The sequence below is a fragment of the Apteryx rowi genome, unplaced genomic scaffold (assembly GCF_003343035.1).
Source record: "Apteryx rowi isolate R43461 unplaced genomic scaffold, aptRow1 scaffold_29, whole genome shotgun sequence".
NCBI lineage: Eukaryota > Metazoa > Chordata > Aves > Apterygiformes > Apterygidae > Apteryx > Apteryx rowi.
In genome coordinates this window covers 2161251-2177200 of record NW_020449307.1, presented here as the reverse complement: position 1 = coordinate 2177200, position 15950 = coordinate 2161251, and the positions used below count along the sequence as shown (strand labels likewise).

The window sequence follows — 15950 nt, the reverse complement described above, 5'->3', positions numbered from 1 at the left end:
TGCTTGTGCCCCGCTCCGCTCCCCGCGCGGCGCCGCGCAGCGCCGGGACCGCGCACCTCACCAGGCGCTGCCTCTCTCTCCTCCCTGCAGAAAAGCACCGTCCCGCCGCTCCCGCAGCGCGGGGAAGAGGCAGAGTCGGCCAAATTCCTCCTCCTCACCCTCCTCTCCCTCGCCTGCATCGGCGGCGTCCTGGCGGCGGCGGCGGCCGCCTACTGCCTCCGCCACCGCGCGCACCGCGACCTCGCGGCGAAGCTCTCGGCTCTGGGCGCCGACGCCGGCTCCGACGCCACCGCCGCCTACCAGGTAAGGAGCGACGCCCCGGCGCCTCCTCCGCGCCCGCGCACCGCCCCGCCGCCCGCCAGGTAAGAGCGGCCGCCGGGCTCCCTGCGCGCCCGCGCTGCCCCGCGCTGCCGGCGGCTCCTCCTGGCTGGTCTCGGAGCTGCTGTAAATTTGCGCCTAATTAGAAGCATTWAAAAAAAAAAAAAGCCCTTGCCATTGGAATTTGCTGAAAAATAACATTAATATCCATAATCTGTCACCACTGCCACTATTAATAACGAAAAATCTTTAACATTTATGAGGAATGGATTGCACGGTTATCTGAAGATGTCTCTCTTTTTGAGTAATCGGCTTCTTCAAGGTCTGATATGAAAAGGGCCTTTGACCCGCTCCGTTGCCACCTTCTGCCATTATTCAGATAAAATGAAATCTAATGCTGATAAATGGGGACGAAAAGCAGAGCTGTTCCGAGGAGAACAATGGTGGCAGATGGGTACCCAGGAGCGGCAGCCCCCTGCGCGGATTGTCCGAAATAAAGCAGAAACCTCCGGGTTTCCCTTTCGGTTTCAAAAGTATTGGGTCGAGACCTGCACTGCAACTTCCCGAAGTTTGTTTTCGATTGTGGTATTTATTTCTCGGTCCGGTGTCGGTGTGTTGGTGCATGCATGTGCTACGGTCCTGCACCATGCAGCTCCTCCAGCCTGGTGTCCCACGGTGTTTGGAGCGTGACCGGGAACAAGAATTCCAGAGTCTGTAAACATTGCTGCTGTAGTGTCCGGGCTGCTCCGGCACCGATACGGTCCTGCTAATGGCACTTTTCTGTCAAGTTTTATTTTATCTTGTGCTACCCAAGAGCAGACATTATGGTCTTTCTGTATTCTGGAGCTGAGAYAGATTAAAATTGGCTCTGGGGACTCTTACAAGAACAAACTCACATTTCCTCACAAAGTTTGGGTCTTTTTGTACCTCTTAAAAGTTAAATACATAATATACTTAGTACCTCTCCCCAGAGTAGGTCCAGGGAGTTTTTCACTGAAGAATGATAAATATGAATGTTTCTGTGACAATTAGTGTCTTCACTAGAGAATGGTTTTGTTTTTCATAAATACTTACTGTAAAAAAAATCTTTAAATTTACTTTAAATCTTTACATTTAATAACTGCTAAGGCAAGAAAGAGAGCAAGAGTGCTTCCTATGGAAAAATGCAGTGTCCTCCAGGATAAAGTGTGAACAAAATAGCAATTKCTTATATTAATTTCGTTGGCCAAGGAGACCTTGACCATAAATATTTTTGCTTGTTTTCATTAGGGAACTTGCTGTTGACTTATTTAAACAGCAGAAGAGATAGGTATTCTTTTCCTTTCGTTAAATATGAGTACAAGAATTCTTAATTTAAAAAAAAAAGCCCTCCACGTTCCAAAATTACACTTGAAACTGAATTTGTGATAATTAACAGGACAATCTTCCTAGTGACAGCTCTAATTAATAGTATCTGTAATTAAAATCGTGCCCTTCCAGCAGGAAAATTGTTTGAATTTCTTGGAGTGACCTTTTTTGCCATTTCTCTTGGGAGCACAGTGGTTAAGTTGATATTGATTTTATAATGAGCTCTGGTTTGTTTAATAAGAATCTGTAATCCAGACACTAAATGAAATGTGTGCTTCATTTCTTCTTCCCAGACTTATATATATTTTAAAACTTCCCTAGTAAGACCTAAGAGTGTCATTTTCTGGTTTTAAAAAAGACCAAAAGACCAATGTTTGCAGGATGCTGTTCAGTTTTGCAATAGTGAAACTATATTAATATTCTTTGTTTCTGAGCTTTGGGCCCAGTATTAACCACCTGACTTATTGAGCACTTCTGTTGGTTTTTCAGGAAAACTGCTGTCAGGAGTGGGAGGAAATATGTTTTTCCTTAAGTACGAAGGTTCCTAAGGGCTTGGCTCTCCTCCTGTGGAAGTAAATGGGAATTTTGCCATTTGTTTCAGTGACAGCAGTAGGAGGCCTCAGTACAGTCAGACAAAATACTTCGACAGTTTTGATGCTGCTGAGTAGCATTTCATCAAAATGAATCATGAGGCCTGATTCTGTATGTAATAAACTGTTCGCATGGATTTCTAGAGGAGTAGGATTGAGCCCTCTTCTCATAGTTAGAATCACCTTACGCTGAGGTGAGTTAAATCTAGTGGATATCTGGTGTGTTTAAGCATGCGTGTTTTGGATAACATCAATTAGGTTTCAGAAAAAGCATCAGTCACCTTGTTTTCCTGATCTTGCCTGATGCTCATGGGGGAATAATGTAACCCATGCTAACACTGGGAAGGAAAAAAGCAGACCGCTTTGGAAGTGGTGCATACCTTGTTCTCTTCTGTATCAGTTCAGTCTGTTTCCCAAGGATCTACTCAGTTAACTGGTCCAGGGTATTTTAAAAATATGCAATATTTCAGCAGCTGCTGCCACTAAGCTCTTAAAACATGATACTCCCATAACAAGTTGTTGTTTACAGTGTAAATGATGATTCACATTTAATTTTCTAAAGAGGAAGGGGGGAAATCGGTTGGTACGAAAGGGCCTAGTGGTTCAGCGTGATTCGGAGAGAACGCCAAACTATTGCTTTGGTTCACATACTCCCCAAAATGTCAGCACGTTTATATTTTCACGTAAACAAGACTGACCTACATTTTCAAGTTTAAACAGAAACATTTTTTGCTCTAATCCCCATTCAGCCACAAAAGTTCACTCAGGGCTTTTACCCATTGCTCCCTCTTCCCGTAAACTTTGAAGAGTTTTTTCCCACAGTTGGGCTTTTCTGCGAAGGGGGAAGCTGGCAACTGATCCGGGGGGGGAAATAGCAGGTTGGCTGCGAAGGCTCCCGCGACGCTTCTCTGCCAGTGCCAGTGTTTCTTGGCGAGGCGCGGGCGTATGGGACCGGCCGCAGGCAGAGCAGCCGCTGCTGTTTAGAAGTTGCGGCAGGCAAAGGGAGTTTGCGGGGCGCCTCTGCTAGGCTGCCGCGTCGGGGCCCGCTGCGCTGCGAAGCGGCCGAGCCAYGAGCCTGCTGCTTCCAAAGCTAGGTAACAGCGGCAGCCGGCCGGGAAGCGGTACGGTGAGGTCTGGGGGGCTCACCGTCTGTAAAGAATAAGTAACACTCAGGCACAGCCGAGGGCCGATGCACGGTTGAAACTCTGTTTGTCTTGTAATCACTAAAAACCCAACAGAAATTGCAGGCTGCTTTAATTAGGCTGTCGTTAAGGAGTTTTTCAAAATTAATGGAAGTTGCATGTGCCTAAAACACAATTTACAGCTAGATACAGACTGGCTCTGTGTACCTTTTAAACCCTTCTCCTGTCCTTTCTGATCACACGTGTAATGATTAGATAAGTCAGTGTCAGCATGCACGGATGAGTAAGAAGAGGCTCTTCCTGCCTTCCCCGCGCGCACATGCGCACACGTCGGCTCGCGCRTTTAATTGTTGCTCCGATGGCTTTGATCCTCTTTGAAGAGCGAGTTTAGTATTCTGCAAGGCCGCTCGTGAGTCCCCGAGATTAGGGCCGAAGCGTTCGAGGAATTTTCAGCAGACGYTCTTTGATTTATTTCACAACACTGAGCAGATTTTCTTCATGCACTTTGAAGCCTTTTGAACGTAACCCAGAGAAAAACGGGCATTCAGGCGCTGGGGGCAGGCTGCAAACAGGGCCACTAAGTGCACATCTTGCTTGTCACTGCTCCCATTAGTGAGCAATTTATTAATGTAATGAGTGTGTGTTAGTGACTGCTACTATTTAGGGATGCTCTGTTGGATTCAGGGTGATGTATTTGTGAGTCCAGCTGAACCCTGGCTTTTGACCCCTGGGTGGAGAATGCTGGGTTTTGTGAGGAGAGGTTAGATCAGCAGCGTATTTTGTATTCTGAATCACAGAACTTTACCATGAACAAAATCTTCTGCATCACTGATAATGATCTGCAAAATGGAATTTAAGCACAAAAGTTAAAATACACTGAAAGTCTGCCTTTTAATATTTTATACAAATAATGTTCTTTTTAATCTTCCTTGAGCTCAGCCCAAAGAACTTCCTTTAAACAGTGAGGAGACAAAGACCGAATCCTTTACAATGAAGTCCTTCTTAAACTGCCCGAAGTTATGCAAGGTTACATGAGCAGTGCACCATCAGTGCAGCTGGGTTACATCAGCAGCTGTTTTAAAAACTTGTTCAAATGACTTGATCTGGCAGGCATATAAGTGTAAATTATATATTAAATTATATATTATTATGTGTATTATATATAAATTATATATTTCTTTGTCAGACTTAGTCTTCCTAATTATGTGATCCCTTTGTATTCAAAGCCAATGAAGAATTCTCAGTGGGTTTTAAAGATCTGATCCTGCTGTTATTTTTCACTGGAGAGAGCTTTTAAGAAAGTAGTAGTTACAAAATTGCAATAAAGATTTTGCTTCAAATATTTTAAAAGGCTCAGCTGAAAGAATCCACTGGAAACGTGCTCCCTACTTAAGCGTCTATCCCTTTTCTATATTTAAACACAGATAATTCGTTGTATCTAATATGGCTTCATGTTTTAGACCTTATAGACTATGACTTTCATAAGCAAACATGTTACATTATTAGATTTTAACATTGTAAAAATATTGTATATCAACTTCTTAGTTCACAAAATTCCATTTTCTAAGTGAAATGGAAAAAAAAAAGTAAAATTTTGCTCTTGTTGTTCATCAGGTTCTTGGTAGCATTCAAATTGACAGGAGGATGCAACCAAAGTAGGCTGACAAGCTGGGGAAATTAGTAGCCTGAAGTATTACCTCACACCTCCATAAACTTGTTTCATTTTCACAGCCCCCATTACACTTAAGCAAAAAAGGATATCACTGGGGATGAGATATTTTCAATATATAAATATTTAGTAAACATTTCTGTAAGGAATACATTTAGTGAGGATTTGGGGTAGATGAAAATTTAGCCTTAAGGCTGGATTCTATAAAATGTTTGCTTCTGTTTTCTTCTGGGAAAACAAAGGACATTAAACATTTTTAATCTTTTCTTTTTCTGTGTCCTTATTAAAAAAGAAAAAATAAATCATTTCACGTGACTATGTAAAGCTACAGGACGAAGTGTAATTGTTTGTAATAAAAAGTACACCAGGAGGTATATATGTATTAGAAAAGTTGTTCAAGGCCATTTAAGTCTGCTTACTGTGTATTAGGTAAGCAATTTTCTCTATTTTTCATTAGAATTTTGTTTTAACATAAATTCCTAGGTACCCACAAATACATTGTATGCAGTATTGTTATATAAAATACTGTATCTTCATGTGAGACAGTTTTTACAGTCCACAAAATGTATATTCAACACAGAAATCATGTATGAGAATAGGGGAGAAAAAAGAATTAGGAAGTGTTTAAAGCTGATAAGGGAGTTGCCTTATGTTCAGACATTTCATTGAATTCAGATGGTAGATGGCTAAAGCAGAATGAGGCAAACAAGAGGTGTGCAAAATGTGGATTTAACTTTTAATCTGGTTTTATCTGATTAGGGTTCAGAAGGATCCACAGTTCCTGTGGTGCAGTGAGCTATATGATTCCTTAACCTTGCTTCCTATGATAGCCATGAAATAGAATTAAATGGTAATAACATTCAAAATGTCATTTAAAGATACTGTACGAATTTATACATTGGCCAAAATCTGTCAAGCGCGCGTGTTTTACCCCTAGCAAATAAAATCATCCACAAAATGTTGTTTAATGAGAAATGCCTATCTTAAGTGCTAAAGCTCAATTACACAGATTTAGAGGGCACTTCAGCAAATACGTATTTGAGCTTGTCTTCCCCGTCTGTGAAGAGCCGTCCTCTCCAACCGCCGCCTCCGCTGCTCTGCCAAATGCTCCCGTGTGGACGGCTCTGGCAGCCTTGCAAACCCTGTGCGGCAGCGTTGGTCGTGGGACAGGCGTTCGTCCTGCTTGCGCCCAAGAGCCGTCCTCCAAGCTTTCCTCTTCTAAAAAAATACCTTTTATAAATTCCTAAATGTTAGAGAAATGGGCTTGCCCTGACCGGAGTCAAGTTTCCTAGACTGTATTGGCAGTGCAGCAACGCTTTTTATGAAAATAACCTTTTCATTGGAATGGGCAGATGGAGAGAGAGGTTCTTTGCAGGCATGGAAGGAAGATGAATGTCTACCTGCAACTGCTACCACTGCTCGGTTGAGAAGCTGCCACGTGGGCTTAGGTTTGAATAAAAGGTGGGTTTAGGTTTGAATAAAATAATACATCTTTTTCAAGTAGTTGGCTGCTTATCTGCATCGAACTAGTGCAAGGTGGTGGGTAGAAGGCAATGTTGACCCCTTCAGCTCCCCACGTGACATGACTTTATTTTTCCCCGTCTAAAGGATATAATGTTTGGGCTTGGTGTTTTGTAGAACAAGGACARAAGTGGACAAAAAGGACAAAATAGGACAAAAGCATCTTGCAGTGTAATTTTTCATGTGTTTCAGACATGTGAAAATGCTAAGAAAAAAATAGTAAGAGGGGAAATTTAGTGACTCGTTTTTAATTATTGGGAGATGCAGAGTCCTTACCCAAACATGCTTTTCTTAGAAAATGTACTGGAGGTTCTCTGGGCTTAAAGGCTGCATCTGGCCTAATAAATTAAACTTAAATTGTTAGACTGGCCCTGGCACTGTTTTGGCCCAAGCCACCCAACTTCTTCCCAAAGGGTTTCTAAGCGCAGACTAGCACTTAGCACAGGCCAAGAAAAAGGCATTTATTTATTCACCAGGTGTTTTTTCTTAATAGACAGTTTGGCTATAGGCACCCTGTTTTAGCGGTAAGAATTACGGGTGCTTTCCCTGCTTAACTTGCCCTGCTTGACTGCCACATTCCAGGCTGCTGCCTTCAGAGCCACTTCCACCCCGTCCCTCTCCAGCCCGGGCTCTTTGCCAGTTAAGTTGGGGCTCTTTCTGGATAAATACAATGGATCGTCTCCCTTGGGTAAATTGATTATGTCCCAATGCCTGTACATTATAAAGAAGCCAAAGATAACCCCCGCCTTGCCTAATGGGCTGGAGAGTATTTGATCTGCAGTCCCAGGCTGTACATAGTCTCAAGTGTTTCTGATTTCTTTCTGGAATAACTATACTGACTTCAGTGGTGTTTTTTCTGGTGTAATGTCAAGGATAATCAGGCCTGTCTTTGCTGCACGCTTTGTCCTTTTTTTCTGTTTTAGGATTTTATTTTTTCTTTGGAGCAGCTATGTTATCGTGTTTCAGATTTGACATGTTCTTCTGTTGTATATTCTGTGAAAATTCAGCAGCTCCCACTATGATCTGGCTTTCTGAGCCCTTCATATTATTCCTTCAGAATACCATACTAGAAGAAAAAATACATTTTTTTAAAACGTTTTTAACTGGGAAGGATTTATTTGCTTGTACTGAGGTTGTGTTCCCTGGAAGAGATTAGAAGTTAATTTGGTGTACATAAAGGACTGTTGCAGATGATACTTGCTGGTTCTTAAAGGACCATGTTGCCTGGGAGCAGGACCAGGTTGGAATTTGTTCCCTGAAGTCCCTACTGTGCAAAAAAAGCGTTCTCACTACGACTTTTTTCTAGGTGTGTCTGTTCATTCAGTCTCACCCTGGGGGCCAGCAAGAGGGTACAAGAGCAGGGGGCCCAGCAGTGCTTCCTTTYCCTTCCTTTCAGGTACCTGCCTCAGTTAGGACCTGAACTGCTGGCCTACAATCAGCGCCGAGCCCTGTACAGGCGAGGAAAACATGCTGCGTTTGGTAGCGTGCTGGCTAACCAGGCCACAGCCCTGCTGAAAGGCATGGGAAATCTCAGCTCCAAGGATCTTTTGTCCTCTGTGTGTGTTTGCGCCTAGCCTTCATGAAGAGTCTGAAGCTGCTGCAGCCAGCTGATGGCTTTTCCCGGTAAACACACATGGCCATGGTTCTTTGTGGGACGGATGAGCATAGGTGCATCTTGAACCCTCTGTTTGCTCTGCCTGTGGTCACATTGTACAGCTCTTGGAGAAAAGCAGATGCTGCAAAGGCAAATATTTTGGGGGCACTGTGATGTTTTCACTGGTTTCTTTGCAATAGAAACTGTAACAGATGAAGTTTGGGGAGAGGGGACTGGAGCAGGGGTCATGCTGCCCACCACGCCGCCCAGATCTTCCCAAAGACATGGGAGAGGCTGTGGAAGAGCCTCAGGAGTGTGCGTGACATGCAGGTGCACTGGGACCATGAGTGGCCTGGATGCAGAGCTCTAGGCCCTTTTGTACCAACCCGTGTGTGTTGACTGCACTGGAGGCCTCCCTTATTCCTTTCAACGAGGACAAACCTACAGCTGCAGCGTTGAGGACCTCCTGTCCAAGATACTTTCCTTTACATATATTTAGGTGCACAACAGAGATCTAAATGCTTTCTAGCCATTGAAAGAACTGTAAAAACGTTGATAGGTTTAATGTACACCAGCAAGGTACAGTGAAGGACAGAAAAAACTCATTGATTTCTTTGCAGTGTGATTTTTGCTGTGCTATTAAAGGTTCTTAACTATGACTGCACCAGTGTATTTCACTGTAATGTAAATCAGCTCGGGCATTCATGCAGTTGTTCATATTCCAGTGGTTACAGGTCGCAGCTTTCAGCAGGTAGATCCAGTTTTCATCACTTATCAAACAAACAAGCCAAGGCTGAAGAAGGGAGACTGTAAGAGAATATTCTTAGAAGTGATATCTTTCAAAGAACGAACATTTATTTGGGAGGAGGGAGGAGAACAGCTTTTGAATTGGAAGAAGTCAAATGTAGTGTAGATGGCTTAACCAACGGGGAAAATTAATTAGGTTTTCTCTAAGCTTTGCTGGCCAATTTCTGAAGTTTTTGCCAAAGACAAATGAGTGATGTTTTACTGAAGTTTGCCTGGGATGACTGAATTCTGAACAAGCAGAGATTTTGATAGGGAAAGAGTTTGTTAAATTTTTAATATTTCAGATTGAAAAATCCTATTCCTGCTCTGTGCAGTTTTCTCTTTCCTGTTTTGCTGTCTAGCTAACGTAGTTGCAGACTTCATGATGATTCCTTCTCCATAAGACTGCTTTTGCTTTACTGAACTATGTTCTGGCAGCTTATCGATCTGATAAGTGGCTTGCCTTATCCTCCAAGTATTGACAGCTCATCATTATCATGATAAAACTCACTTTCAGTATTGTGTTTACATGTTTAACTTGACTGGTGAAAATCACTGCTTTTCCCTTCATCAAATGTTATTTAATTTGGAGATTTATGTATTTCATGAAGGCTGGAAAAAGGGCTCTTCACTGGTCATGCTTTCTGACAACAGCAGAGGTGTATGGTTTGAAGTGGGCTGCGTTATAGCTGAACTGCCAACCCTACCTATTTGCTAGTATTGCTCATCTGAACATCCCACTAAGCTTCAAAAATGTATCGGGCAGAATAGTCACATGTCCTAGAAATACTGATTTTTTCCACTAACCATGAATAGAAGGACTAGGGAAAGATGAAAAGGACAAATCGAGTATGCTGCTTCTTTTCTTGGCAGTATGGGGAAAAGAAACTTGCATTTTACCTTTTTCCGACTTCCCTGTTAGAGTTCCTCCTTGCTTCCTGTGAAAGGAGAGTGCCTCATTTGGAGTGAAAAGGTGTGATTTGCTGAAAGAGGTTTCACTGCCGTTCATCACACTGAAAGAAGACAGTGGCTAGCTTAGCTATCCACATGTGATAGAAGGGAAATGTGATGGAACTGGATACAGTTTGGGGAGCAAGAACAATCTACATATGTAAATTCATGCTATATAGTGCGGTTATGTCATACAGAGTCTCCCAGTATACTCTGGGGAAACAATATATACAGTAAAAGGGGAATGTGAGCGTGTATTTCCATATACTGTCCCCCACAAGAGTGCAAGAGAGAGCTCCTGCAACTCCTAAATAACCTCACTGTAAGGCTTTTGAGCATGAAGTTAAAATACACACAGAAGTGTTACCTCCCATATAGGCCATTCCACATTTGAACTTGTTTTTGAAGGTCTGAGTGAAGCCAATGGCTCTCCAGGCATTGCTGACTGTTAATCTTGTTTGTTTGTTTGAGAGCCTCAGAAGTTAATTAATTACCAATCAATGATTTAGGCTTCTCAGAGTGCAGTGCTGGTCACTCCGTCTCCAAAGCAATACTGCAGAAATGAGGGAGTGCAGACGGAGGTGACAAGAACGATCAAGGATGTGGAAAAGTCATATGAAGAGAGGTTGAAAAAATGAGATTGTCTTTTAAAAAGGTAAAAAAATGGTGTAGAATAGTTAAAGTATATAAAATAAGCAGTATACTGGAGAAGTAAAACCTGTATTCTCGCTTTTGCATAGCATCATGACATTCAGTGATATTAACTTCATAAAATTAAAGACTAATAAAGGAAGAGCTATCCACAAAACATGTAACTGCAACATGAAACACTGTTTCCGCAGAATATAGTTGAGACGCAAAGAGTTAGCAAGAATCACAAGAGTCAAAAGAAGTACTGGGGAAAAAATATTCCAGGCAATAAAACAGCTAATGCTGAAGAAGTTTCAGAAGATGCATATTCATTCCTCAGGACTTAAAGTAGTCCAAATTGAAGATGAAACCCTGTTAGGAGTGTGCCTACTTGTACATACTCTCTTGTGCTGTTGCTTTAATGCTTCCTGCAGATGAATGTGGGGCGCCTGCATGGGTGCTGTGAGGGGGGATAACAGCCCCTGCGCGGGCAACTGCGCGCGAGTGGGCAAGTGAAAATCCGGGGGCTTTAGCAAGGGCAGTGCAAGTTCCTGTCTTTAAAAGCAAGTGAGGAGGTTACCCGCGGGCACGCGCGGCCCGGGGCTGGCCGGGGGTCCTGGCGAGGGCTGCAGCCCCCCCGGCCGGCAGTGGCCGAGCGCCGCGCCGACCTGGCGGGTAGAGCAGGGGAAGCGTGGGGCCTTGCTGGTGCTGCTGGTTTCTCCAAAATGCAAGGTCTTCCTGCGTCTCCTGACACCAGTGCTACCACTGAGCGTAAAGTCCCTCTCATACCTTTTTCCAGTGCTTCCTGTGATGCATAAAGTGAATACGTAGAAATACTGACCAATATTACTAATCCTTTTCTTGAAGGCTTTTGTGGTCAGTAATTGAAAAATGTCTGTTCTTTGAGATACGGTGGAACTCATGCTATTTTTTCAGAGTCTAGTAGAGTTTTACTGTATTACCAAATTTTTGGCACATAGTAACCTGCTCAAACATACTAGCAACTTTCTATTTTAGATAGTTTTTTTTTTACACAGTTTTCTTGCTTACAAAATTTACATTTGTTTTTCCTATCAGAGTTAGAAGAGTTATTGCATTTTTATTTTCAGTGGGAATGGGAGGAGAACAATGACTTTAGTTTTCAAATCATGAGAGGGTAATGGTTGGCCCTCGCAGCTGACATGATGGGTAACGTTATAAAAAATAATTTTGTCACTGGCCACCAGCATGTGTAATATGTAATACTTCCTTCTCCCAGCATTACGTGTCTTATGCGTATAGCCTCCTTCTGTGGAAAAAGTATTTGAGGTTTTTAGAAGGTTTTAGAACTTCTTTTTCTATTTTTCTACCTGATTCTAGTGCCCCAGTTACCATGAACGCAGTTACACAGACTTTGGGAGAAGCAATAGTAATCCTTGGAGTGTGGTAAAATAACATTTTAGACATAAAGTTGTGCTATATATTTGTTTCTTTCAGAGCTAGAAGTGCATGCTGAGTCCTGCCGGGGGACTTGGAATTCTTATTTCTAGCAGAAATGATCTCCCATTTTTAGTCCTGCAGGGCAATAAAATAGTGGACTATACAGCCTTTATGTATATCTTTCCTGAGAAACTGCAGCTGCCTTGGTACTGCATTTTTTGCCTGCTTTGGGCCCCAGGCAACTATAAACGCTGAGAGTGAAAAAGGAAACATTTGTGGCAGTTATCTTTTAGAGCACCGGCATCTGCTGGAAGCTGGTCGAGCTTTGGGTGTATTAGACAAAGTCAAAATACATGATAAATTTGCACATGGTTCTGCATGGCCTTTCAGGTTAATTCTATCATTACTACTGTTTATTTGTAACCCATACTGTGCTGTATGCCTCTCACTGTGCTAGCAATGAATTTACTGTGCAAATTCATATTAAGAAACAGCTGTGCCCTCGTAAGCATGTATTTGAGTTAGTTAAGATGGAAAAAATATGGAGAAGGGGAGGTTTGTTTTGCAGATGAAGAATATAGTTGAGAGTAGAGAGTTTGGGCAGGTTCTGCAAAATGCTGCAGGTTCGGGACCTTGGCACTTCAGGCCTGGATGCTTGTAGCTAAACACTACATACAAAGTTTCTTAGCGGGGCTGAGGGCTGAACTCTGATTTTCCTATGTCCTAGTTACTCCTTAAGAAAATCTCTCCTCTCCAGGCTTCATACTAACCATATATTTGTAATATGCTACATGCAACCATACCTGTAATATGGGAATTGCAATTTAGAAATCAGCTTTGGATCAAACCACCAAAAATATCAAAATTGTTTGTGGCCGGTAGATAAATCTTACAGCCTGCTCTCTCCAGAATTACAGCTGTGTGAGCTGCAGGACCAACGATGCTCAGACACTCTCAGGAACACCCAAAGAAAATCCTGAGAGCTTTCATACGAGTAGATCTCAGGTGACTTTCTACAGGTTTATGGGCTGCAAGTCTTTCCTGCTAGAAAGAGGTAGTCCCTGGTTTCCTTGGAGGCTTCCAGGTGCTCCCTTTAAATCTGGAAAGAAACCACCACAGTTTGGCTGTGATGTCATGCATGGAAAATATCAGTTTAAATCCTTTTAAAGAGGCACTAACTTTTTTAGTATATTTTCTACCTGTAAATCCTTTATGCTGGAGTCTTATTAAATCAGGCATGTATTTCATAGAAGTGTTCTAGAAGCTCTTGTAGAAATCAAAGATATGAACTGTCTTCTCTCAGTCCTGCTTAGATTGCCTGTATTTTTGTATATGAAAAAGAAAACAGTACAATAACCTAAGCACGATCTTCAAATTTCACTGATCCTCTGGAAGCAGTATTATCTCCAAAGAAGCCTGTGCTTTCCTGGTGTGGATACCTTTATTTCGGGGAAACACTGTATCATGAGGCCTATGTTGTCACGTTTTCTGTGGCTGCATCTGAGCCGTGAGAAAGGTCTCTCTCCCTCCTTCATAAATCTGAGCTATTTAGATGCCCAACCTCTTTGATGAGAGGTCAGTGAAAGAATTAAAGTATTGCCTTCAACTGCATTGCATACTCTGTCTTTGATTCTGTGAAAATCAGAAATGTTCATGTCTACTGGACTTTTATTGATGTATACAAGACCATTATGGAATATGGCCCTTTTTCTTTTTTTTTTTTTTTGAAGGATCAGACTGTGCAAACATTTGAAATGAAAGAGAGGGAATGAAACAAATAAACACAAACAGAAGAAATCATTTTCCGTTGAAAGATAACCATTTTTTCTTTGCCTTTCCCCTCCTGCATAGCCTCTACTTTCTTTGTGTACATGAAGAAAAGGGAATCTTAATTGCCTGAGTCACCACCAGGAAACACTGGGAATGCCAAAATAATTGAAATTTTTCATTTCACAGACCATGATCAAAATTGGGGTTTGTTAGGAAAATGTTTCTCGAACCTGTGTTTGCCTGCAATGCTGTCAAAGAGAAACCGTCACAGCCTGCTATTTAAGTCATCTGAAAACAGCACAAAGCCAAACCCCTATGCTGAGCGCTCGTTGTCAGCTATATAGATAGTGGTGCAATATGAGGGTCCTGTCAATAAACTGAATTGTCGAGACCAAATCTATACTGACAATCAAATAAATACATTTTACATTCTGTTTTTTTTTTTTTTTTTTTTTGACACTCTGGCAGAGATTCTTCTCTAGAAATATGGCTTATAAGCATTTTTCCAATATCTTTCACCTTTTTTCTGGTGATGATAAAAACTATGTGTATAAATATTTCAAACATGCAAACAGTTCTTTTACTCCTGGACAAACGGTATGTTAAAATGAAAGTAAAGCTGGAAAGTATGTTTCAATAACTCAAAAATAAATGGTAATAAAGCTGTAATTATCCCCAAAGCTACAAACACAATAAATAAGTTAAAGTTAAATTTATGACACCTACAAGCATATTAAGTATGCAGAAGCTTACCAAAGGCTGCTAAATGACTTTCGCTTCACCCTGTAGTAACACTAAGCAAATTTGGTTAGAGAATAATGATGTTTGTAGTCCTAGATTCATTTGCGTAAAAAAAGAGCTTACCTTATTTTTTCATTTTTTTTAAATCTCATGGCATTGTGATTTTTGTTATACATAAACAAATGGTTAAATCCATGCTGTAAGTGCAGACTTCAACTCATCTGGTGAATAGAACCTCCTTAATTTAAAGAAAAGTGAGGATAATACTCAACTAAGTGCATTACAACCGAGAAGAAAAACATTTTAAAGACTTTATTTTCCAAACCTACTATTTAAAAGGTTATATCTGCTCTTAGTTTTCAAAGAATATTTTGTTATGTATTGCAGCCTAGAATCTTTTAGAATTAAATTAGAATTAGCATTTCTAATTTAAAATTTGTACAAAACTTAATTTTGTTTCATATGTAAAATAAATACTGTTTTTGTGACCCTGCCAACTTAAGTAGATTTGTTTCTAATAGAATATTAGCCAGCTCAGGTTGAACAGGCTTGGTATACACTCATCTACCAGTTTTAATAAACACTATTTGTCTAATGTGTCTGCTCTTTCTTAATAAATATATCATGTAAGTGTTTATTTTCTCTTATTTTTTTTAATTCTGAACATATTCGTGCCACACATTTCTGGACTAGGCCAAATGATTTCAGTTTGCATTTGTTAAACAAAAGATTTTTAAAAAGTGGAAATGTCAGGCCTGTTTCCTGGACTTCATTTTGGGGATTATGTAAATTTGGTGCTCAGATTTAAAAAAAAAAAAAAAAGACTCATGAATATATAGTATTGAAATTATATTTCTGTTTTAAATAAACTGGAAAGTTGGAAGTTCCCTCAGATCCCAGGTTCCTTTTAAGTAGGTTTGAGGTAAATGTGATTGGGGAAGAACAGCAGTGTTTTATATATGAAGCTACTTCTATTTACTTTAGACTGAGCAATTTCATCTATATTAAGCCTGATAGCAGCTAGATGAGGAGGATTCACGTGCTGCGTTCTGCAGCTGGGCTAGGACTACCTGGACGCTATTGCGTAGTATGGTCGCATTGAATGGGTATTTTAATAAATAGCAATATCTGCACTTTGGGGAGGGGTGGCAGCTGGCAACAGCTCACCTTCAAGAGAAGTGAAGGGATGCGAGAGGTGGGTAAAGCAAATACCCCTCATGCTCAGGAATTCATTTCATGGACTTGTCTGTGATGCCCTTACTGGCAGAGCCCAAGGCTCTACTCTTGGAGAAGCTGAATAAAACAAGGAATGATATTTACTGTTGAAGCCTTAGTTCCAGCTTACTTTGGTGTCATGCTCTCCTATAACCTTACTCTTTACCATGGTGTATACCTAGGTTTCTCTCTAAAAACAAGCATTTTAGGAAACCACATGGTCTTAATGGAATTTCCGGGTACCTACTGTGTTAGTT

At 41.4% G+C, this 15950-nt stretch overlaps 1 protein-coding gene across 1 annotated transcript in view; it reads left to right on the top strand.

The window, feature by feature from the left end:
* Positions 1–15950, top strand: part of PTPRN2 (protein tyrosine phosphatase, receptor type N2) — a 506489-nt gene that overhangs the window by 403129 nt on the left and 87410 nt on the right. Inside the window, 1 exon segment of the mRNA XM_026069273.1 lies at positions 91–303. Within this exon segment, the coding sequence (XP_025925058.1) occupies positions 91–303 (213 nt within the window).